The sequence below is a fragment of the Galleria mellonella genome, unplaced genomic scaffold, assembly GCF_026898425.1.
Source record: "Galleria mellonella isolate WM207_F2 unplaced genomic scaffold, CSIRO_AGI_GalMel_v1 utg146, whole genome shotgun sequence".
Classification (NCBI taxonomy): Eukaryota; Metazoa; Arthropoda; class Insecta; order Lepidoptera; family Pyralidae; genus Galleria; species Galleria mellonella.
Genome location: NW_026441999.1, coordinates 1,710,935 through 1,735,547, shown reverse-complemented (window position 1 = coordinate 1,735,547; position 24,613 = coordinate 1,710,935). Strand labels below are relative to the sequence as shown.

The 24,613-nt window shown below is 36.4% G+C and overlaps 3 protein-coding genes across 3 annotated transcripts in view; 1 reads left to right on the top strand and 2 right to left on the bottom strand.

Annotated features, from left to right (window-relative positions):
• Positions 1-12,854: 12,854 nt before the first annotated feature.
• Positions 12,855-14,917, bottom strand: LOC113523210 (CD63 antigen-like). Its single transcript, XM_026909079.3, has one exon. It carries the CDS (start codon positions 14,533-14,535, stop codon positions 13,771-13,773), a length of 765 nt encoding a protein of 254 aa, XP_026764880.1. The 5' UTR covers positions 14,536-14,917; the 3' UTR covers positions 12,855-13,770.
• A 218-nt stretch (positions 14,918-15,135) lies between these two features.
• LOC113523209 (23 kDa integral membrane protein-like) lies at positions 15,136-17,329 on the bottom strand. The gene has a single exon (XM_026909078.3). The coding sequence runs from the start codon at positions 17,164-17,166 to the stop codon at positions 16,387-16,389; it is 780 nt and encodes a 259-aa protein (XP_026764879.1). The 5' UTR covers positions 17,167-17,329; the 3' UTR covers positions 15,136-16,386.
• A 59-nt stretch (positions 17,330-17,388) lies between these two features.
• LOC113510540 (putative serine protease K12H4.7) overlaps positions 17,389-24,613 on the top strand; it is a 56,900-nt gene continuing 49,675 nt past the window's right edge. The window contains exon 1 of the mRNA XM_052891760.1: positions 17,389-17,410. Coding sequence (XP_052747720.1) covers positions 17,404-17,410 — 7 coding nt within the window. The 5' untranslated portion in view covers positions 17,389-17,403. The remainder of the gene's footprint in view (positions 17,411-24,613) is intronic.

The window sequence follows — 24,613 nt, the reverse complement described above, 5'->3', positions numbered from 1 at the left end:
ATTATACATACCACGTTTCTTGTAATTAAGACAATGAGTATTTAACATTCATTCTGATGCACACGAGCGAAGCCACGGGAAACGTCTAGTACTTTTTTTTATTATACTAAAAATGACATACAAACATAATAACCGGAAGTCGCCATTTTAGATTATCTTTTAATAGATGGTAGCTTTTCTAAGTACTTACAGACTTTTCTAAGTACTTCAAACGATCCCCCCACTTAAAAAAAAAACTTACGATTACGCCATACCGCGAGGCCCTGGGCCCTGGCCCTACTTTCCAATTGTTTCGTAACATTTTTTTTCGCTTCAACGGGGCCTTATGGTGTTTATTGAGTATGGCAGCGTCAATTGTGTACTGATTTTGATGGTTCATTTTGTATTCTAGAGTATAGGTACTCGCGTCTTTGTCTCTTAATATTTTATTAAAATAAAAGTTATTAAAGTTTGAATACATAAATAAAAATAATCTAGTTTTCTAATTTACGAATTTCTACGGCTTTAAAAAGAAAAACACGCTATTTCTTCTTTAAAGTCGGTTAACTAGAGGAAAACTGTACTAAAGTCATAGATAAAGGCACAGGTACTTTTTTGATGGGTGAAAATGGTACGGTAACCCCGCCTGCGCTAACGTTATTATTATTTCAACCATTAACTGTCAACTGTCTTCGCCATAAGGGGAGTTTTTCCAGTAGATCCCACGCCTGTCAGGCAGGTTGGCAACCGCAGTTAGGATTTTAGAGATGTTTTAAGAGGGACGCTGCTGCCCGTCCCTTGACCATTAAGTACCCTTGGATATCTTGTATCATCTTATCACATTTATCACAAATCATTCAAATCAAAACAAATACAGATGTTGTTGACAAAAACTCGAGTAGAAAAATGATACCTGTTTTATTAACATAATCATTATCATTATGTCAGCCTTTACCTCTCCACTGCTGAATATAAGCCTACCGGGGGGAAAGGGATTGTTAGTAATGGAGACTGAGAATCCCATTGCTAGCAATATACCCAACCATGACGACCTCCTCGCGGTTCCCCCTGGAAACTATTATGGTTAATTCCTGACGAATTCATCAAGATGGGCTAACTGGCCTGTTTTCATTCTCATCTATCACCCTTCACTGGTGCCCCGCTAGCGTATACCATTAGCGCAGGCGGGATTACCATTCCATTATCATCCATTAAAAAAAAACTTTCCATACAATGTCTATGGTATTCATATCTAAAGGCGACATTTACCACTTTCCATCACTTGGGCTGTCCGTTTGTTTGTCATTAAATAACGTAAGACAACATCGCTATGGAATTACGTAATTCATAAACCGTGAAATTCATATTTAATGCCAGTGTCTACTTACCTACTAGAACCTTATAACAAATGGGCGAGCATTAAACTTCGGGCGAGGTCAAGTGTCCTCGCAAATGGTCACGTGACCTACTTTTTCGTACAACAATAAAGCAACACTGTTGACGAGTAATTCCATGTGTTTCCATACTAGTATAAGGTCATCGACCTATGTTATTACACAAGTAAGTACATAGTTAAGTGTGTCATAACTTCTTTCAAAATAAATATGACATATGTACTGAAATACATAATATTTTTGAAACTAAAATTTAATAAGATTTTAACAGAATTAGTGTGAGGTTATCGCGACAGATTTTTTGACTTGCTGTTTCCCGTGGCGTTGCCTGTATGCATCAGTCTATAAAGTATCCTGTATGTTAAGTTAGTATACAACTTACCCGTGTATATAGAAAAAAGTGATAAATTTATAATAGAATACAAAAATCATTAAAATCGGTAAACGATTCTGTTAAAAGATATATTTTTAATGTTGAAGTAGTGCTGTACCTTTACTCCGTCACCTCATGAAGTTCAGAACCGACAGCCAGTTCCACTTGTTCCTACCAACGTTTCCACATTGAAGGGTAAGAGTGTAATTTTTTCCGCCTATCTCTTCTAGTAGAAATTAAAGGAAATTAATTTCCACTCGTCTCTACTGAGAGCTTTTCATTTACAAGTACACTTCTGTACATAAATAAGTATATAGGAATAGTATAGTAATAAGTATAGTAAGATAATAACCACCTTTCTTTAAAATATGTCTTTAGTACAAATAGCATTTTAAGCACCCTGATCTATCACCATATATCTTATAAAGTAGGTAGTATAAAAACTAACTCAAACGCCTTGAAAGAATTCCAAAAATGTAACGTATTTTTTTTTAATGGATGAAAATGGAATGGTAGCCCCGCCTGTGCTATAGATATACGCGATGCACCAGTGAGGGATGATAGGTGAGGATGAAGTCAGACCATTAGAACCATCTTGATGAAATTACAATAATGAAGATAGTTTCCAGTGGGAGGTCGATCTGATAGGGATATGGCGCTGATAGTCCCCTTTACTATCAATCCCTTCCCCCAGTAGTAAAGAACTATAAGACAGGTAGGTTAATGTCTAGTTTTCCTTCTAAGGTAGGTGAATAAGGTGGGTAACTAAGGCGCCATGCGAATGAATTCCAAGCAAGTGACGTGTTAATTCACACTACCTCGTTTAGTACCAGAGATACGTAATCATAACCCGTACAAATATAAAACAAGTTATTAGTACCTACCGGCCCTATGTTATCTCGCATACTTTATTTGGACATGTTATATTACGTTATAATTTTACTGCAGTAGCACGGAAGTAAGTTGGTTCTTGCGATAAAATGTATAGAATACTGGCTTTCTGCCCGCTACTTTGTACGTGCGGATTTCAAAAGGGTTTTGTTTAGCGTTTAGGTCGCTAAACAAAATTGGACACGAAATACTAGATGTCGCTAGAATCGAGACTTGTCGTTTTGGTTGATTATTTCGTAATTAATGACAATTTGAGACAAAATTTATAAATTTGCGAGTGGTCTTATTAATTTTTTACTAGCATAGTAATAATTTATCGTAATTTCTGTCTTCTTTCTCTTACATTGTACAACTTTATAAAGAACAAATATTAGCTCTGTGATTGTGTGGGCATTTGTTGGGCGATTGTGGATTCATTTAGGAAAAGGTCTTCTGTCACTTCACAACCATATATAATAAATTAATAAATAATAATAAAAACTATTCGCCAATTTAGAAATTTTATTTCAAATTATCTTTAAATATAAAATAATCAACAAAAACCACAAGTCTCTATTTTAGCGCGATCTAATATTTCTTGTCTAATTTTATTTAGTAGACACCTAAAATAGATCACTACCACCAGAGGGAGACTTTATGCAAAAGTCGTTTGCTTTGGTTCTACCGTGTTTCTACCGTGAAGCAGCTATGTTTGCATGGCTGTGTTTCGGATTGAAGCATGGGATATGGCAGTGAATATACAGGGTAAAGAGGAATAAAATCTAAGTCCTTAGGGATGTATACTCTGTTATAGGGAAACAGTATACTTTGTTATGTCCCCATGGACATTACCATTACTGCACATGTCTATAGGCGACGGTTACCACTTTTCGTCAGGTGGGCCGTCAGCTTGAAAAACTTCTAGAATATATCTGAATACAGATAAACTAAAATTCCATTTTAACCATCTAGATGAAGTGACCGATCTACCGTGCGTTTTTCAAGGCACTTTCTCCCACGTACAGCTACGCTTTGCAATCAACATCCAGCAGCAGTTTTTCCAAACCGATACGACATCGTAACCTTCGAATAAAGAGCATATTCCTTTTTAAAAAACCAACAGTACATCCTTAATGCTTCTGGTGTTGCGAGTGCTAATAGACGACGGTAGTCACTGTTACCATCTGAGCTGTACATCATGCTCGTTTCCCTTCTTTTTTTTCTACCACTGAGGTGGCAAACAAGCACCTGATGTCCACCTGATGGTAAACGGTTACCGTAGCCTATAAACGCCTGCAATACCAGGGGTATTACGCGCGCGTTGCCGACCCTGAAGAAACCTCTTTACCCCCTTTTGAAGAACCCCGCTGTAGTCTCTTGGGAAAACCTCAGCAGGGAGCTCATTCCTGAAGGACAGCATGAGTCCTTTGAAAAAACCTCGACAGAGAGTACATACTATAACCTGAGCGTTCGTGGGAGAAAACATCTCTGAAACCGTGTCGTATGCGATCATCTGGACTTTAGGGTATGAGAGTTATAAAAAATACTCTCCCACGACTATTACCAAATTACATCAGGTAAATCGTCAGTACTTCGGTTTAATGAGAGCATCGCACACAAAAGAGAACGCCGAATTAAGCTCAATTAGCTGTCGACTCATAGGTGTCTGTAACTGCTCCTTGGAATGAAACACTACTATTATACTAGCTTTTACCTGCTGTTTCACTTGTAAATTGATCCTTTTTAATTGTGATGAAACTAATGTAATTGTATTGTGATGAAAATAATTCTTGCAATCGATTGCCGTACAGACCTGGCATAGAATGGAACACCCGTTCTTTTCCCGTGGGTATCTTAAATGGCATCTAAAAGAACTTAATGGCCAAGAAATGGGCAGCAGCGTCCTTCTTAAAACATCACCAAAGCCTAAAGCTGCTAACCCTCCGACCAGGGGGGAAAGGGATTGTTAGTAATGGAGACTGAGAATCCTATTGCAAGCAATATACCCAACCAGGTCGACCTCCTCGCGGTTCTCCCTGGAAACTATCATGGTTAATTCCTGATGAATTCACCATGATGGGATAACTGGCCTGTTTTCATTTTTATCTATCACCCTTCACTGGTGCTCCGCCAGCGTATCCCGTTAGCGCAGGCAGAGTTACCATATCATTTTCACCCATCAAAAAAACCCGCCCACCAAGCGTGGCAACTACTGACAATATATCCCCTTATGGGGGAGGCCTACATTTAGCAGTGGACAGTCAATGGTTGAGATGATGATGAAGCAGGTCACTGTTGGTCCTGGGAGATGTGCCGTGGTGTGTGTATGTGGTGTGTGCATGTGGTGTGTGTAATATACCGGCGCATCCCCCGAGTGGTAGGGTGAGCACGCCATCCACCCTATCTTGAGAGAGATCTGCTCTTACCATCGGGGGCGGGTCACTGCCGTCGGAGATGTGGTCAATGCGAACGTCAAACCCATGTGTCCGACATATGGCACCTCGAGGGTATATCGTCTGATTTTTGGTGGGTGCACCCCCGCCTTACGGGGGGATTCCCACAGTACCCATTCACCTCCCACAAGGTGTATCTGCATAAAGCATTTTCCAGACGTTAAAAAAAGGTCACTGTTGGTACATGTATCCTTCCATTTCCGCATTCGTCATCCAACAATGTTTTCCATGAGTGTACTTACTTTCACCGTTTTACACTGATACTTTCAAACCAATTCGAAACTGTGGTTAATTTCTAAATATGTAACAGACAGTCGTACAGACATTATATATTAGTATCTCCTTGTGATGACTTACTCCGTCATAAGTCCGTGACTAAAGTGTGACCCCTTTTTATGTCCAGAATATCGAAACAGGCCAATAGGGAATCAAGTCATTAAAAAATGAAGAAGAATAAACCTTATCACCCCGCCTGCGCTGTCAGTATACGCTGGCGGGGCACCAGTGAAGGGTGACAGGTGAGGATGAAGGCAGGTCATTTGGCCTCCACACGGTTCCTCCCGGAAACCATCGTGACTGATTTATCGTTGAATTCGTCACGATGAGCTAACTTATCTGTATTTTCATCCTCACCAATCATCTCTCACTGGTACCCCGCCATACCGGTAGCACAGGCGGGGTTTCCATTCTATAATCTATAAAAAAAACTATATAAATGTATAGTTCAGGTCAGGGCCGTAGCTAGACCCAAGTTTAAGGTAGGGCCAAAAAAACCTGTTTGGCAGCGCTCGTCGGCACTCAAAGGGTTAATTTCTCATAAACGACCCATCGTCAGTATTTATTATCTGCGCCATTTCAAACACCATCGAAATTCACTCGCACCATGTCCTTTAAAGCTATAAGTAAAAGTTACAGCATTACACAATCGACAGTTAAGCCGCCTTACATTGCCAGTAACTGCGGCGAGTTATTAGGTCAGTGTAGTAAGCCCACGCGAGTACTTGCAACTTGCAAGGACAACAAGCTCAGCTTGTGAAGCTAGTCACGACTGCATACGTTTATTAAATTCATAATCGTAAAACAGGTATTTGCTTGGAATGTTCGCATTTTACTGATCAGAGGTCTTTTTATAGAACTTGAAATGGTAAACAGGTGGCGATTTTTTTGGTAAAAAACAAAACAAATGTCGTTAAGGTCGTAGCCTTTTTTTTTATTAAAACCTATATATATATATATATATATATATATATATATATATATATATATATATATATATATATATATATATATATATATATATATATATATATATATATATATATATATATATATATATTCTAAATACACAATCGGGCTTTAATGCGATATAAATGCTTTTATATCGCGCGTAAAGAACGCGAAAGTTTAAAATTAACTATACCTACATATATGCATATGTACACACGCACGCACGCACGTATGCATGCACGCACGCGCACGCACACACACACACTCACACACACACACACACTCACTCACTCACGCGCGCACATATATATGCGTATATGCATGTATATATTACATACACCCACATACACACATAGGTATGGCTTCATATTAATGTATGCACAGATTAATATGAACACATACCAGAAACTTAACATTTGCCATCCACTTGCTTTTTTTTAGATAGTGAGTGTTTTTTTTTTATAATGGTTAAATATGGCATGGTAATACCGCCTGCGCTATCGGTATACATTAGCGGGGTACCGGTGAGAGGTGACAGGTGAGGATGAAAAGGCACGTCAGTTAGCCCATGGTGACGAATTCAATGATAAATTAGTCACGATCGTTTCCAGGGGAAACCGCGTGGAGGTCAATCTAAGGAAGAGGTGGCCTATTCTATGCCAGGACCACACGGCCATATGTTTAACAGTGGACAGATAATGGCCGATATGATGATGATATAAAGATACATTAACAGCTGATAACTTCGACGTGGACAGGAAGTTCACCCCATACCTTAGAACCTGATGAAAGATGGTTGCGTATAAAAAATGATACAGAGGTTACTTCAGGGTCGGCAACGCACACGGAGGGAAAGGGATTGTTAGTAATGGAGACTGAGAATTCCATTGCTAGCAATATACCCAACCAGGTCGACCTCCTCGCGGTTCTCCCTGGAAACTATCATGGTTAATTCCTGATGAATTCATCATGACGGGCCAACTGGCCTGTTTTCATTCTCATCTATCACCCTTCACTGGTGCTCCGTCAGCGTATCCCGTTAGCGCAGGCGTGGTTACCATACCATTTTCACCCATCAAAAAAATACCCCTGGCCCCCGGTATCGCAGGCGTTCATAAGCTACGGTAACCGTTTATAATCAGGTGGGCCGTCAGCTTGTTGCCATTGTAAGTTGTATAAAAAAATTTACATTTAGCTATTAATAAAAAAGAAATATTATCACCACATTAAAATTCTTAATAATACAGTCAGAGATATTCGTCGACTGTTACCGTTGTAGGTTTTTTTTTATAACATAATGAACGTGACATCGCCATATTTCGCCGAGCATATTAGCAAACAATAGCGAATGGAGCGAACCTACCACCGTCACTTGATTTAATTTGGTATAATCATTAAGTAATAATAAATTAAGTAAAATATTAGATTATTTAAATATAATATAATGAATATATAGACAGATAGATAGATACTCTTTATTGTTACCTGCAAAAGCTTACAATAGTTAGCTATAAGCTATATGATAGATACCAGAGGGAGACTTTGTACAAAAGTCGATTGCTTGGGTACCTCTGTCCCATTCGTGTTTCAACCGTGAAGCAGTTGTGTTTGCATGGCTGTGTTTCGGTTTGAAGGGTGGGATATGGCGTGAATTTGCTGGGTACAGAGGAGTAACGTCTGGGTCCTCGGGAGTGGCAGCGCATGGGGGTATCATGGGCGAGACAGTGTGCTCTATTGTGTCTATGGTACTGCTCATGTCTATAGGCGACGGTTACCACTTTACATCAGGTGGGCCGTCAGCTTGTTTACCATTCTAAGTTGTATAAAAAAGAAAACTTCGTTCGCTTTGGAGTTACAATTTTCGTTTGCATAAATAAAATCCGTTATTGGCTGTATTTATAAGAGATTTAGCATGTAAGTCGTGTTTTTAAGAGTTGTGGATTTTTGTATAAAATATATAAATAAATAGATAGATAGATAGATAGATACTCTTTATTGTTTCCTCCAAAAGATTACAATAGTAAACTTATTATAAATATAAATAATTACAAGAAATAATCACAATGAGAAAACAATGGGCGACCTTATCGCTAAGAGCGATCTCTTGCAGGCAACCTTTAGATGGAGAGGAGTAATTAAATAATGATGATTATGGTGATATAGGTCATTTTTCATTGCAATCACCAATACATCCTAATCACGCAAACGAAGTCGCGTTTAAAAACTAGTTATAAATATATTATTAATTTATTTATTTAATCACTTTTTAAACTGTATGGAATCTAATAAATCATTGAATGCAATTCTAGAATAATCAACGCATTAGTCATTTGGTGTACTTACATATTTACACGTGCTCACGCAGTATAACTATATAGGTTTTGTATTAAACTAGAAATATGTACAGGTATTTGGTATAAAACTATTCAGGCTGAACCTCCACATATTCCTTGGTTTTATGGAATTAAAATCAATAGGTACTGTATTAAATTAGCTGTTCGTCTACGAACTGGTCATTATCCATCAGAAAAATTTGCACACATGATGGGAAAGTCCTTTTCACCCCATTGTCAAACTTGTAATACCATCGATGATGTGCATCATATTCTATTAGAGTGTCGTATTAACACGAAGGAAAGAGAAGATTTCATGCGCCAATTTAACTTAAATAAATTTAATGTTGGTCTTATTCAATCTATGTTAGGTGAACTTAAACCAGAATTTTCTGAACATCTCTGTAAATTATTGATGCCCATTAATTCTTCTCTTTCCGCGTCTAGGGAAGGTAGATAGAGTTTTGTTTGAGAAATCAGTTCAGGGTACAATAGGACTGATATACTTGAAGAAGGTAAAAGCCCTTAAAATAATATAAAAAAAAATCTGTAATTTGTGGAAATGAAATAAACTCCTTATATATAATAATAAACAGACGCATAAACATAAAATAATGAGCAAATGCAGTGTAGGACGAGCTAATATGAGCGATATTGGAGTGGGTGATATATTATTTCCGCCATCAATGTCCAGAGAAACCCGATATATAGATTTCGGAGTGTTACCAGTTTTTTCCATGCCTAGCTCAATTGTACATGGGGACCGTCATTTAAATCAGTCAATTACACGAGATTATAATGTGACGTAATACACCATTGTAACCTCATTGAGTCGAAACGTCGGTTCACTGGTTAACGGGATCAGTGGACGCATACAATCGGAATCGATACACTAAAAAAAAACATAAGCACGAATCGACATAGCTGTTTGCCTATTAGACCTTACACTATAAAAAGTGTAACAAAAAAGTATAACGAATTATTAAAAAAAAATCTTTATACCTCTGTTAGGTACTGTATCACCAATACATGAATGTATATATTATAAAATGACCCGGCAAAGGTAGTTTTGCTTCCAACCGCCACTTACCGAGTCTATCTTTTTTTATCAACATATTCCTCAAATTACAATAAAAAATTTTTTTCAATAAAAAGTTAAATGTAATAAAATTTTAATGTAAATAAAGAGTTTATCCATGGCTGTGTTTCGGTTTAAAGGGTCCAAAGGACACCCGAGTCCTCAGGAATGGCTACGCATGGGAGGTATCATGGGCGAAACAGTATACTCTATTATGTCATGTGTATAGGTGACGGTTACGACTATCCATCAGGTGGACCGTCAGCATGTTTGCCATTTCAAGTTGTATAAAAAACCATCTATGACTCACATATACCTCCCGCCCCTCACCCCTCGCCTTTTTAACAAATAAGTAATACAATACGTGGATACAAAAAGCTATAATCGTCATTTACAAGAATCTCTTTAATGATTATGTTGGTATATACAATGTTAATTGAATTGCTAATTAAACATCAATTAACGCTGTAATAAAATGTTGAATACTGTTGTATGTCTGTTATTAAAATTTGATTTTGTTACATTTATTTATAGTTTTTTCATATATGATTCAAATATTCATTAATATTGCATTGGTTTGGCCATTTGGAGAAGATATATGAAAGAAGAATTACGAAAGAGATTTATCGAGCAAGAATGAATGGAGATGTCGGTAGGGGCCGCCCTAGACGGACGTATGTCGACCAAATAGGCGACGTGCTGAAGAAGGGCCAAATTAAAAGTACCCGTAACCGGTGAGCGTGTATGAAAAGATTGGTCAAAATAAAAGTCCTGAGAAATTGCATCACATAAAGATTATCATAGGTGTCACAGCATGCTTTGTAATATCCACGGTTCTGTTCATGTCTATACGCGGCAGTTGCCACTTTCCATTTTCCATCAGCTTATTTCTCATTATATCATAAAAAAAAAACACCTTGTCAATTGTGAATCGAATTCCTTTGCCCTGTTTAAATATTGTCTCATAATAAAAAAAAAAAAAAAACAAGATACTTGTCTATTCGTATTTTGTAAATACATATATATTCTATGTCATTGGCTGAATACCGTGACAAAGCTAATAAAGTGTAATACAAATACTAGATACTTAGACATTCAAAATGGCCATAGATTAAGTTAATGTGTCTTTAATAGAGTAGATATTCGACATTTCTGTTATTTTCATCACGAAATGTGAATAAATATGCGTCTAAATTGAATTGGTAGTGAAATCAATGATGCAACAAATATTGCGTAAAAGAAATCGTCTTATGTAACATAGCTGTCCCACTATACGGATACCATCTTTCTATTTGTCTATGGAATGTTTTATGGTATCTCTTTCTACGTGTTATTTATGAATCATGATTTAATTAATACGCATGTATATAGTAGAAAATATGAGTCATAAGTCAGAAATGCTTTGTGACTAAGAAGCTAATTTGCATATAAGGGAAACTAAATTTATTGCTGTGAATATAACTGTACTAATAATAAATTTGTAAACGTATTTGTCTCTCTCTTTCCTTCTTTGAGTGTACCTATCGTGTGAATTACACGAACATTGATAAAATTTTGCACAGTATCAATTTAATTATATAAAAAATTAACAATAGAATGAAAAATACTAGAATAAAGTGTAACAGAATTTATTATACTTGCATATTTAAATTACTAATGGGTAAATAAATTAAATAAAAAAAAAGATGTTTTTTCTATATAATATTTTATTACAAACGAAACGAATCTTAAGACTAGTTTCAACTTAATCGATTCATTAATTTATATTTTATGTATAAAAATAACTTAAATACTAAAAACTAATTTATTATTGGTAGTGTGATTTCATGGTTATAAACTTATACTAAACATTATGAATTCATAGATATTTTTTGCATGCAAAATATATATACGAGGTTTGTCCGGAAAGTACGTATAAAAGTTTTTTAAAAATTTTATTTTACAATTATTCAGGTAAATCAATTTTATCCCCTTCAAAGTACTCCCCCTGTGACATAATGCACTTGTGCCAACGCCGTTTCCACTGTGAGAAGGCTCCTTGAAAGTCCTCTGGTTGTAGGTTTCTCAGCTGCCCCGTCGTAGCTTTTTTTATCTCATTTATGTCCCCCAAATGCCGCCCCCGAAGTACCAATTTGGTTTTTGGGAACAAGAAGAAGTCACACGGGGCCAAATCCGGCGAATAGGGGGTGTTCGGTCACCGTAATGGAATTTTTACTCAAAAACTCACGGAACGATCTTGGCGCAAATTTTTTTTCATTTGAAGTTCGTTTCTTAGAATTTCGTGGACCACGGTTTTGCCCAAATTAAGCTCTTCAGCCACCTGTCTGACCGTTAAACGACGGTCCCCATTAACACAAGTTCGAATTCTTTCCACGTTTTCGTCGGAATGTGAAGTGGAAGGACGTCCTGAACGTGGGTCATCTTGAACGCTTTCTCGGCCCTCTCTGAATCTTTTTAGCCACTTGTGGACGGTTGGTTCCTTTACAGCATCATCCCCATAAACTGTTCTGAGATCGGCAAAAATTTCACGGCCATTCTTGCCGAGTTTCGAGAGAAACTTGATTACGACGCGCTGCTCTTCAACGGAAGCGGGCTCCATGCCGACGGGGTTTCGTTAAGAGGTAACTTCACAGATGGCGTGACAAGCCAGTTCGCACCGCACGGCGGTCAGACCAGAACTGAAGCATTGTTAGGGACATAAGGAAGGGGTCCTGCGCTTACCTGGCCTCCCCACTCCTCTTTCTCGCATTCCAAAACACTTTTATACGAACTTTCCGGACAGACCTCGTATATATATTTTTTAATATATGATCTCAGGATTTGTACCACTACATTTCATTCTTTGGCATGTGAAAACACACTGTCACACATATTATTCTTTATATTAATTATACTATTTACTTAATTATTTAATAAAATTATATAAATATGGCTGTAGTTATTGTAAAGGACGGAAATTCGTTCCATAGATTTGTAACTTACAAATTATCATTTACAAAATACTTATAAAGAGACGGACAACATTTACAGATCAAAAACAGTTAATTTGTAAATAAAAAAAAAACGATACACAAATATATAGTAAATACTCTAAAATATTGGCACCACATTTGAATATAATGAAAATATATTTCGAGTTAAAAACAAAAATTGTAATATCAATAATTCTATGACATCACTATGCCACACGAATGCGTGTGTTGCGTAAACAATTACACAAAAACATACCAATAGTGGCAAACCAAACAAAGATGTCAAGTCTTTATAAGTTACTTCACAATCGCGTCTTCCATATAGTGTACTACCATTAGTAAAACCTCACTAACAAGATGCGAAACACGCTAAAATGAGGTCAATCTTTTCTCATACACGACCTTCTATCATACCATTGACATATCACTTCCATGGCTGCATTATAATACAGCGCACATTAGCATAGTCTTACAAAACCTGCAGTCGTAGGTACAACTTACTTAAATTACTATAAAATGTGTGTCACGTTGTGACACTTGGTGGGGGGGCGAGGTCAGTCAGATCCGAGTCTTGGCTACAATTGAGTTTCATTATACATGAGTCAATGAAGGTACATTATGAATCACGTACTTGAGAAGGATGCAGCTGATTGAACCCACTCGCTCGAATCTGTCTTGAACACTTTGACCTAAGGCGTGGCCGAAACCAACTCTAATGACGAATTAAAATAGAAATTGCATTACATAATCAAGCATGAACAGTGACCGCGGGGCGATACTATTGGAATGTTTGAAAAGCTTAAACTAATCACATATAAGTAGAGAGATAGCAGCGCGAAATAAAGATTTCTTGTATTTCCTTTACAGTAAGGAAACGAACTTTATTCCCTATACAGAGCAAATGCAATAAAACACCATGAAAGATCTACAGGAAAACTTTCTCTGGTAAGCGTAGGAAAAGTTACTTCAGGCCGAATCGTAGTTCGTTTCGTCTCGGCGTAAATATGGCGTGAAAATACTCGACAGTTGTGACGTTCATATCGACAAAGATATACTATTCGGCGGTTCTTTAATACTGACTCATTCGGCACCTAACACTCGGTTTCTCCTTCTTTTCTTTCTGTTATATAGTGTTCTACCTCCCTCATTGAATGGAACAGTTTCCACGCGATGATAACGCCTGTTATTTCGACAATAGCAATGATGAGAGACGCGCCGGCGATTGATGAACTTATAATCTTTGTGTACACTGAGGCCACTTTAGCACATCCCAATCTTTCATTGGCTTCCTTGTCTGTGAAGTCGCAGGTGGCCCTGTAGTAGCTGTCCAGGCAACAAGTCAAAGGCAGATCGTTCCTCCAACTCCTGTAATCTCTTGCGTCGTTCGCACCGCAGCACTTGAGTTTCCTTTCGATCCATCCGAAAGCTTTGAACACATCAGGGTTTGATTGAGAATTGTAATATCCATCGTAGACTGTGTCCTTGATAAAACGATCCGTGTCTTCGCCGTCGACGAATACAAATATCAGGGTAGCCGCGATAAGTTGTCCAACAATGATCAGGGTTAAGAAGATCCCGTAAAGTCCAAGGAGTCCCCTGCTCTCCCTGTTAGCACCACACCATCCACAGAAAGCCACCGTTATTATAAACAGTCCCAACAGTATGAACAGCCATGGCGCCACCTGGGGCCAGTACACTCTATAGTCCAACAAGTAATGGTTGGTGTTCCTCAACCGCACAAACTCGGCTAATTGCACAAAGAACCAAATTCCAGTGGCAGCGGACACCAAGCCGAACACACCGAATACAATGTTTACACAATAGAGGATGGCCTTCAAAAAGTCTTCTTTAGCCATCGTAACTATCGTCCGTCCTCGCGGATTGTTGTCAACGGAATGAGAGATGCGATAATGTTGCAACGGGCTTTATAAATGTTCGGACGTGGCTGCGCGCGCGCTCCTCAAGACCTCAACATCGACTGTTCGACAAACCGAGTGTTGGGCATCGTAGTGCCTGCATAAGAGACTGGTTTTTCGATGACATACATATGTTCTATGAGATTTCCAATCGACTACAAGGTGATTGCGTAAGTACTCTATCAATATAGAAATTATATTTTGTTTTGTTTATACGATGCAGTGGTATTAAAATATTTACAAGAATCCTTATTTAGTATTTATTACAAATATGAAAGTGAGTGCTTTGACAAATAGCTCAATCAAATGAATATGCCAAATTTTATGATATTAAATTTCTTTTAAAGGGCATAAGCTACTTTTTATTCTGATCACGCATAAGATATCGCGTGCACAGACAGTCAATTGAGATTAGATTTTAAAGGTCAAATTTTTAAAGAGACTTGAAAAACGAAACCTGTCAGGTGAAGTTTTGGAATAGTATATTATCTAAAACATACTCGAAATCCCACCAAGCGTCAGAGCAATTCAATACAACAATTTGTAAGTTTGTACATTTATTCGTTCAACAAGTTTTTTTCTTAACACATTTTAATAAGTTATTTACTAATATTATATATAGAAACATAGGTACAATATTTCAAATAGTGCGGACAGGCGTATTTTCTATTGACTTCGAAAAAGACGTTGATAATTCCTTCGACTGTACTTTTTATGTCTTCACCATTACTGGACCGATTATGATGACGCTTATCTGAGTTGAAAAAGTTTTGGTTTTATACTAATTTTATTACAATTGAAGTCGGATTTTTTGTAACAAAATCTCAAATTAGTATACAATCAATAAAGGTTAATATAATTTGTTTTATATAAACATCTACAATTTATATACTTTTTTTTTAATATTTATTATTAATGTGATGCCACAGATGTGCCACAGATAAAAACAGCCACGTGTGGTAGTTAAAGTAAAATAAGTTTAACATTATACACACAACAATCGGTCTAACTTCGATTTTTGAGATACGAATTAATTTATAACAGTAAGCAATAACTTACAAATAATGTGATAATATAATACATATATAATCCACTGACAGTAGTAAATTACAAATAGAAACACAAGGTGGGTAACTTATAACTTACAAATGCAATGTTTTGTTTCCAAAGATATTAAATTAAAATAGTAATTAATCTGTGGGTTTTCCCGCCAATTAAACTGTCCTGACTTTGACAGTTCTGTGGTTTTTTTCTTTAATCAATGCAGTCTCGAACAAACAATTTGATATTAAATTAATGTCGAGCCAAAGGAAACAGTTTATAATGCCTACTTATACTTAATAACTTATTCTAATCGTTTCTATATGCTAAAGACTCTTTCGTAACTTATATTCGTATTCAGTGCGAGCTTTGGACTTTCAAAAAACACATCGCCACTTATATTTCCTAACCATTTTCTCACATCTGACAAAACAAATTACGCAATACTGCATAGAAATCAGTCGGTTGGCGAGACCCTAAAGCCCTTTGTCTATAAACATTACGTAAACCGTGTGAAGTTAGTCACTTTTCTGTAAGAAGAAAGAGAAAACTTCAATTTTTATTCACTGACTAATAATACCACGTCGTTACCTCTCGCTCCATCTATACATCAAATACCATAAATAAATACATTGGTACATCACTCGAGCCTTGTCATTCAATTATGACCTTTATAACCATCACATTACAGCACAATACCTTAATTAGGTGATATTACACGCTCGATTCACAATCACAAACATAGTGTCTCTATATTAAAACCTTCTTGCTTTCAGATTCATGTTGCGCCTGCATTACTCTAGGTCGTCGTGTTAAGGACTTTAGAATTTTAATTGTTACTGACAGTATGATGATACTAATTAAAGCTATAAATACAGTTACACCTGACAGCACTTTGATGATGATCCTGGCATATTGGGACGCTACCGTCGAACATCCGTGACGTTCGTTCGCAAGCTTGTTCGTTATTTCGCAGTTGATCGAGTACGGTTCTAACCAACCGTGATAGTACACGTCGCAGCAGGACTGTGGGAAATCTGTTTTCCAATTGACGTAATCGCGAGGACCCTCGGCGCCGCAGCACTGTAGCCTCCTCTCGATCCTTCCAAAAGCACTCTCGACGTCGTGATCTTCTTTCATTTGGAAATAAGCATCCCAAATGGTGTCCTTGATGAAATTATCCGAGGATTTACTGTCCGCGAACACTAAAGCGATCACCGCAACAGCTATTGACACGACTATCGCTATTCCGATGAAGGTAATGTGAACTCTGAGCATTCCAGACTTCCTCTTCGTGGTGCCGACGAACCCGCAGCAAGATATTGACATAACTAGGACACCGACTATAATAAACAACCACGGTATAACTTGAGGCCAATAGAGATTGTAGTCCAACAGGTAATGGTTGCTGTTTCGCAAATTGGTTATCTCTTTCACTTCCACGAAGAACCACAGAGCTGTACAGGCGAGGGCCAGTCCCAGGACCGCGTACAGCACATTTAGAACGTGCGAGCAAGTGTTAGAACTCATTTTTGTTTGTACACAGATCGCGACACGGGCAGCGTGTGTCTCTTTGGACGGTCCACAATTAAATGGCGTAATGCGTCGCGCCGAAGTGGTTTTATGATGAACGCTCTTCTTGATCAAGGCCCAAGGATTGTTTCCTATCAATGAGTCATAAGGGTTCTGTGTTTCCGCGAAATGATGACGTGTTTACTCTAATTGGAATTCTAGTTGTTGTTCGGATGATCGTAGATCTGCTACTGGATGAGACGTGAGTACGCATTATTCATACGCACCGCAAACAGGTTAACGGTGGCGAACATTAACCGTAATAACAATTGCGATATCGCGTCTAATTAGTTGTTAGGAGACGTTTTTGGAATGTTCATTAATATATTGGGAATGTTGAAACAAATTCATTTAATAAGTTTGTAAAAAAGGTTCAATAATATACACTTATATTATTGAAACATTAGAAAACTTCTTAGGTAATGGACAATGAATGACTAAAAGTTAATAATAACGGAAATGACTAATTTGTTGGGTACCGAATTTAAAAATAAAAAAAAATTATATACTGGGCGTTATACTCTTTATATAAATTGATGGTGATATCCACCAACGACAGCATAATGTCCCTTAGATACGAGGGAGGTCAAAAAGTTCCCGGAATGAGAGGGAAGGGGTTTGAAATTAAACATGAAACTATTTTTTCCTTTTTAAATATATTCTCCCTTAACCTTATTGCATTTTTCGGATCTCTCATATAATTTGTTTATACCATCGAAAAAAAAAGGTTTATCTTTGCTGTCAAAATTGGCCAAAATTGCAAACTTGACTTCTTTATCGTGGCCAAATTTTACCATACTCTTAACGAGGTGCTTAATAATAGTAGTTGTAGTAGTAGTTTGACAGCCCCATTCCTAGCAATATGCCCTATTAGGTCGACCTCCACGTGGTTCCCCCTGGAAACCATCGTGAACAATTTTTGTTGAATTCGTCACGATGGGCTAACTGACCTGCTTCATCCTCACCTATCATCCTTCACTGGTGCCCCACCAGTGTATACCGATAGCGCAGGGGGGGGGGGTTACCATTTCATTATCATCCATTAAAAAAAACCTCTATTCCGCAAACTTTTTGACCTCCCCTCGTAGTAAGCAATCATCTTTCGTATTTTACCCACCCTTGTTATAATATAGATCAGTGGGATTACTCTTGAAATTCCAATATTGGAGTTGAGACAACCATTCTTTGGAATCAACTTCCAGCAGCAGTATTTCCGAACCGATACGACAACATAACCTTCAAGAAAAAAGTATATTCCTTTTTAAAAGGCCGGCAGCACACCTGCAATGCCGCTGGTGTTGTGGATGATCATGGGCGGCGGTAGTCACTTACCATCAGGTGAGCCGCATGCTCGTTTGCCCCCTGTGTTGTAAAAAAAAAGAGACGTTATGCATTCACGAATACGTCGCTAGACATAATGGTTCGATACTGTTCTAATTAAAGCATATTAGTGCAACTTGTCAGTGCAAACTATTGCAAATCGATACCAATTTTAAGTTAATAACAAATTGTTATTTCACAAGTGCAGTACAAAATTGTCATTGGTAATAGATTGGATTGATAATGATATTAAATACAAGAGTAGGCCTGTAGGTGTTCCCGCACACAATAATATAACATTTGAGCTATTTTTTAATTATTAATTATTACAGTTGCTTTGCACATTGTGATAAAACATATACTTTACAAACATTATAAGATACGACATGCACCTTGCTAGGATATATTACTAATAAAACTTTTTAATAAACTGGGGAAAGAGGCAGACATTATATTAAATTTATTCTGTACTTATTACATATTATTATGTACTTACTGCGATATTCTACCTAGAAGTACATATACGTACTTACTTACATACAAGGGCATTCGATAGCTTTAAAGAAGTCTTGAGGGCAATTGATTTATTAGTTCATTCATTGAGGAAGTTTGTTATTACATGCTGTTGAAGAGTCAGAGGCTAATGATTATATATATATATATATATATATATATATATATATATATATATATATATATATATATATATATATATATATATATGCTAGCAATATGCCCTAATGCCTGCATCGTGAATAATTCTTGTTGAGTTCGTCACGATGACCTAACTGACCTGCTGCATCCTCACCTATCCTCTGTCACTGGTGCCCCGCCAGTGTATACCGATAGCGCAGGCGAGATTACCACTCCATTATTATCTATTAAAAAAAAAACATATTGGCATACCATACCAAGACAGTCCATAGCTTTATAAAAAGAAGGCTAGCCACGCAATTCAGCAAACGATTGTATTTTGAAAATTCTAACCAAGCACCGGTATTGTTATTCTTTATTTTGTTATGAACTCGACAAGCCAGCTGAGGGCCCGCCTGATGGAAAGTTGTAACCGTCGCCTATAATTAACAGGGACACTACCATAAAGTTATCAGAGTCTACTGCCTTACCCATGGTACCCCTCATGCGTTCCCATTGCTAAGGATTTAGATATACTTCAGTATATATCTCGTACAGGAATTACCTTCCACTAGATGGAGCGACCACCTCAAATACATTGTAGAGAGTCAGTGGATGCAGGTGGCTCTTGGAGCTTCCTTATGGCAGTCTATGGGCGAGATCTATTGTCAGCGATGGACAGTCAACGGCTGATATGATGATGGTGATGATGATGATGATGATGATGATGATGATGATGTTAAACGTAATTTCACGTCCTAATCTTACCCTTCGAAGCAAATACAGCAGTTCAAATACTGCTACTTCACGGCTGAAACCCTAGTAGAGTCTTGTGATAGATTTTTTTTATACCACAAAAGTGGCAAACAAGCATACAGCCCGTCTGATGGTAGACAGTCACTGTAGTCTATGGATGCCTTCAAGAATAAGGGTGATGCCGACCCTGAAGAAACCTTAATATAAAGGTTCGTTTTGAAGAACCTTACACTGTAGTCTTTAGGAAAAACCTCGGCAGGAAATTCATTTCACAATTTGAACGTGGGGGGAAGGGATTGTTAGTAATGCGCACTACCAGTCATATTGCTAGCAATATAGGGTATGTTTAGTAATAAATAATAATGAAAAGAGTCAGGTCGACCTCCACGTGGTCCCCTCTGGAAATAATCGTGGTAAATTTCTGATGTATTCAACATAATAGGCTAAATGACCTGTCTTTTCGTCTCACCTATCATCACTCACTGGTGCCCCGCCAGCGTATACCGTTAACGCAGGTGGGGTTACCACTCTATTGTCATTCATGAAAAAAAAAACAACCTAAACGTTAACTGAGAACTGTTAACCTTAACTGAGAAATACTAGTAGAGAAGTATGTATTTGAACTGTAAATTTAACCTGTAAATCTGGTTTCATACCTGACGGTACCCTAACCAATGATTATTAATGTACACAGATTACGTACGTTTCGATGTTTGTAATGATGTCATGATTACATACTAACCATGCCATAAACATCCATCTAGAAATTCTGGTTCGACTTGTTTCATTTCAAATAGATAGATAATTTATTTGCATTAGGTACTTACAGAACACAAATTACATCATATATTGATATACATAAAAAGCGAGATAACATAAATGATTAAAAAAAAAATACATAAAGCTAAATACAATTTTTCGTTTGCCACACGCCATAACAATACAAAATGGCCACAGCTCAGTTTATTGCTTCGCCCTCAAAAGAGCAAAGCACTGATATTCTGTTGCGGCCAAAGGGAATAGGGTAACAGTAAAACAATACTACCACATTTATTTATTAATTTATTTATTTATTCACAGGAAACCCAGGGCTACACTAGAGCAAAAAAATACAGTTTAGGATCACAAAATAAGCCACTAATAGGTTTTCACAAGTAGTAACAATATAGATACAAGGCGCTGTACACAAAGAAACAAAAACAGGAGTGAACAAAAAAAAAAGTGAAGTTAAATAAAAGCTTGTAAGAAAAAAAAAGATTATCTATGTATACAGTAAACAGGCAGATATGACAGTCAATCTAGCAGACAAATGGAACATAGAGGTAACTTAAATACTCTTAGCTCTTACTAATGTAATTCTTATGCGATCGGACATAGAGACACTTTTCAATAATTTGTAATTTCACTTATATGATTTTATTTAATATGATAAAATTATGACGACAAAATAATCCATTTTAACAAATTTTCTCTGTCTCTCTATCTGTCTGTATGTTTGTTTCATTATCACACAAAAACTACTCCATCAAATTGGATGAGGTTACACAGTTGTGTTAATTTAAAATTTGGGGCTAACAAGGGCTAATTTAAAATTTGTTGTATGTTTTATCGTAATATACTGCCTAGTAGAGATCTCTTTTATTGGCTTTCCTGCTTCTGAAATCCATGCATTTTTTTTTATACAACTTAGAATGGCAAACAAGCTGACGGCCCACCTGATGGAAAGTGGTAACCGTCGCCTATAGACATGAGCAGTACCATGGACATAACAGAATATACTGTTTCGCCCATGATGCATACGAAATAACGGGCAAGAAGCTAACATTACTAATCTATTTATCTCTTTCTTTCCTATGAGTGACGTAAGGGGAGACTAAGATAACTTAATAGTTGAGGACTAAGTCCCTAAGTAGCAAGTAACTATCACTTACTTACTACTTACGGACTAAGTCCTGCATGCATGCATGCATGGCTGTGTTTCGGTTTGAACGGTGGGTTATGGCAATGAATTTACAGGGTACAGAGGAATAACACCTGAGTCCTCAGGAATGACAACGCATGGGGGGTATCATGGGCGAAACAGTATACTCTGTTATGTCCGTGGTATAACTCATATCTCTATATCGCCGTTAGCTTGTTTGCCATTCTAAGTTGCTTAAAAAAAAGCTAACATTCTACTAAAATACCATAACTAGTGTTGAAATCCGTCCGTCCGTTTACCTCAACTAGTATAATGACTCATCCATTCATAACTGAGATCATATTCATGGAACCATTCAAAATATAGCCTGCCTTTACTATTTGTACTGGAAAACAGCAAACGTTGTATTTTAAATTACTATTTTTTTTTTACAACGCAGGGGGCAAACGAGCATGCAGCTCTACTGATGGTAAGTGACTACCACCGCCCATGATCACCCACAACACCAACGGCATTGCAGGTGTGCTGCCGGCCTTTTAAAAAGGAATATGCTCTTTTCTTGAAGGTTATGTTGTTGTATCGGTTTGGAAACTCTGTTGCTGGAAGTTGATACCAAAGAGTAGTTGTGCGTGGAAGGAAGTGCCTTGAAAAACGCACGGCAGAGACGAAATATCTATATAATACAATTTTACCTTTGGCTGTTAAATTGGTTACACAGGTTACACTCTGGGTTTGTTGTACGCATCCGTGTAGCCTAACTTCAGGCTGCAGCTGAAAATCAGTGCTTTGCTTTTAAGCAAAACTATCACTGAGCTGTAGCCTGTTTGGGTCACTGCGACACACTTGAATATAACATATTTCCATACTTTATCTTTTGTTTTATATTTAAAAAAGTGTAATTAATCTGATTGTATAAACTCATTTGTTAATTTACGTGTGTCATAAATGGCTCAAATAAAGTGTTTATCTATCTAAGTGGCGGTCCACTCGTCCAGATGGTTGAGATGGAACTTTAGTTTGTGACGGATTGTACGATGGTTTATTTATTATTTATTTGTTTTTATTACTCATATATACACATAGTATTTACACATACATACATACATTTAGGATGAAGAAGAATAGATAGATAGGCTATCATACTTTTCGTCCCGGTCAATCAACAATGTAATGTAATGTATTGTAAAGCCAGAAATAATAATGTAAAAAATGGGTAAATAATAATAAAACAGTATTTTTGATTACACATTTTAATTTCATAATTAATCAATTAATTTTTTGTTGGTATTAATGAAATATCTATTATAAAATTAGGTTAAATTACTCATAATAAATACTATTTTTTTACATAAAAAAAAACAGTTTATTATGATGATATATATTTATAATTTTGTAAAATACGTAAATTACAGTCACTATTATAATTTATTATGTTTTATTTTATTTGTGTATACAAAATATATTAATTATGAATTAATATCATAATAAAATTATTAATTAATTTCACAGAAATCCAGTAATGAATATAATGCTATAATAAAATATTATTATTATTACTATATATAAAACAAACTTGACTTTATTTTTTCACATACTTGAATATAAATATTATACAATTTTAATAAAAAAATCTTTTAAGTCACTGTATCAATCATAAAACAATAATAACATATTGAGAATACATAATTAAAATAAAGTCTATTATAAATAAAAATGATCACGATTTAAACAATATTATATAAAATAATAATTTAATTAATTAATTATATAAACAATAATTCCATAAATAAACTTAGCATTTCATTAATTAAAACTTACACGACTATAATATTTAGAAGTATAAATAATTAAAACGTTTGTTACTATAATTACATTGTATATGTACAAATATTTACAATAGAATATCACACTAGGAGTAGCCAATATATAGTAATATCTATATATTTAAGTTACAATATCTATATCCACACTGGTCCAACAACGAATATGATAAAAGTCTGTTATCCAAAAAATAAAATTAGATAATAAACTTTTAACATATTCGAAAATAGATATCCGACCGATATGGGCGATATCGTAATGGGTGATTTTTTTCGCCATCAATGTCCAGACAAACCCAATATATAAATATCAGATCGGTATCCATAATACGCATGCCTATATCACACACAAATTTACTAACATTAACAACCTCCAAATAATTAAATATAATTAAATCTAATTAACAATAATTAATTTAATTATTGTTAATTAAATTAATTAATGTTAAATTAATTATTATTAACACTTAAATTATTTAATTTTCTTAATTCAAATGAGGTTCTTTGGTAATCTGTATCAACAACTATAGCAAGATGGCAATTTATTTTTCTCTTAAAGGCAGTTTTAATGTATCAATATCATTATTGTGCATTAGTTTTCTTGGTTTCTTTATGTTTCTCCATAAGAAAATACCAACGATCAAATTGAAAACACCAAATAAACTACTTACTAAAGACGCAATAGCTAAAGCTTGTATAAATATTCGTGCGTACTGAGTCACCACCTCGATACAACCGTGTCGTTCATGGGGCAGACTGTTGCTGAACTCGCATACCTCCACTGAGCCAGGGTCGCAGCAAGTCTCGGGGAAATTGGTCATCCAAGACGTATACTCCCTCGGATGCTTGGCGCCACAACATCTGAATCTGCTCTCTATCTGCCCGAACGCAGTGGCTATGTCCTTGTGTAGTTTCATTTCGGACGTCGCGTCCCATATTGTCTCAGATAGGAAGT

Excerpts from the sequence above, each read along its gene's own strand:
- LOC113523210 (XM_026909079.3), bottom strand. The coding sequence starts at position 14,535 with ATGGCTAAAGAAGACTTTTTGAAGGCCATCCTCTATTGTGTAAACATT.
- LOC113523209 (XM_026909078.3), bottom strand. The coding sequence starts at position 17,166 with ATGAGTTCTAACACTTGCTCGCACGTTCTAAATGTGCTGTACGCGGTC.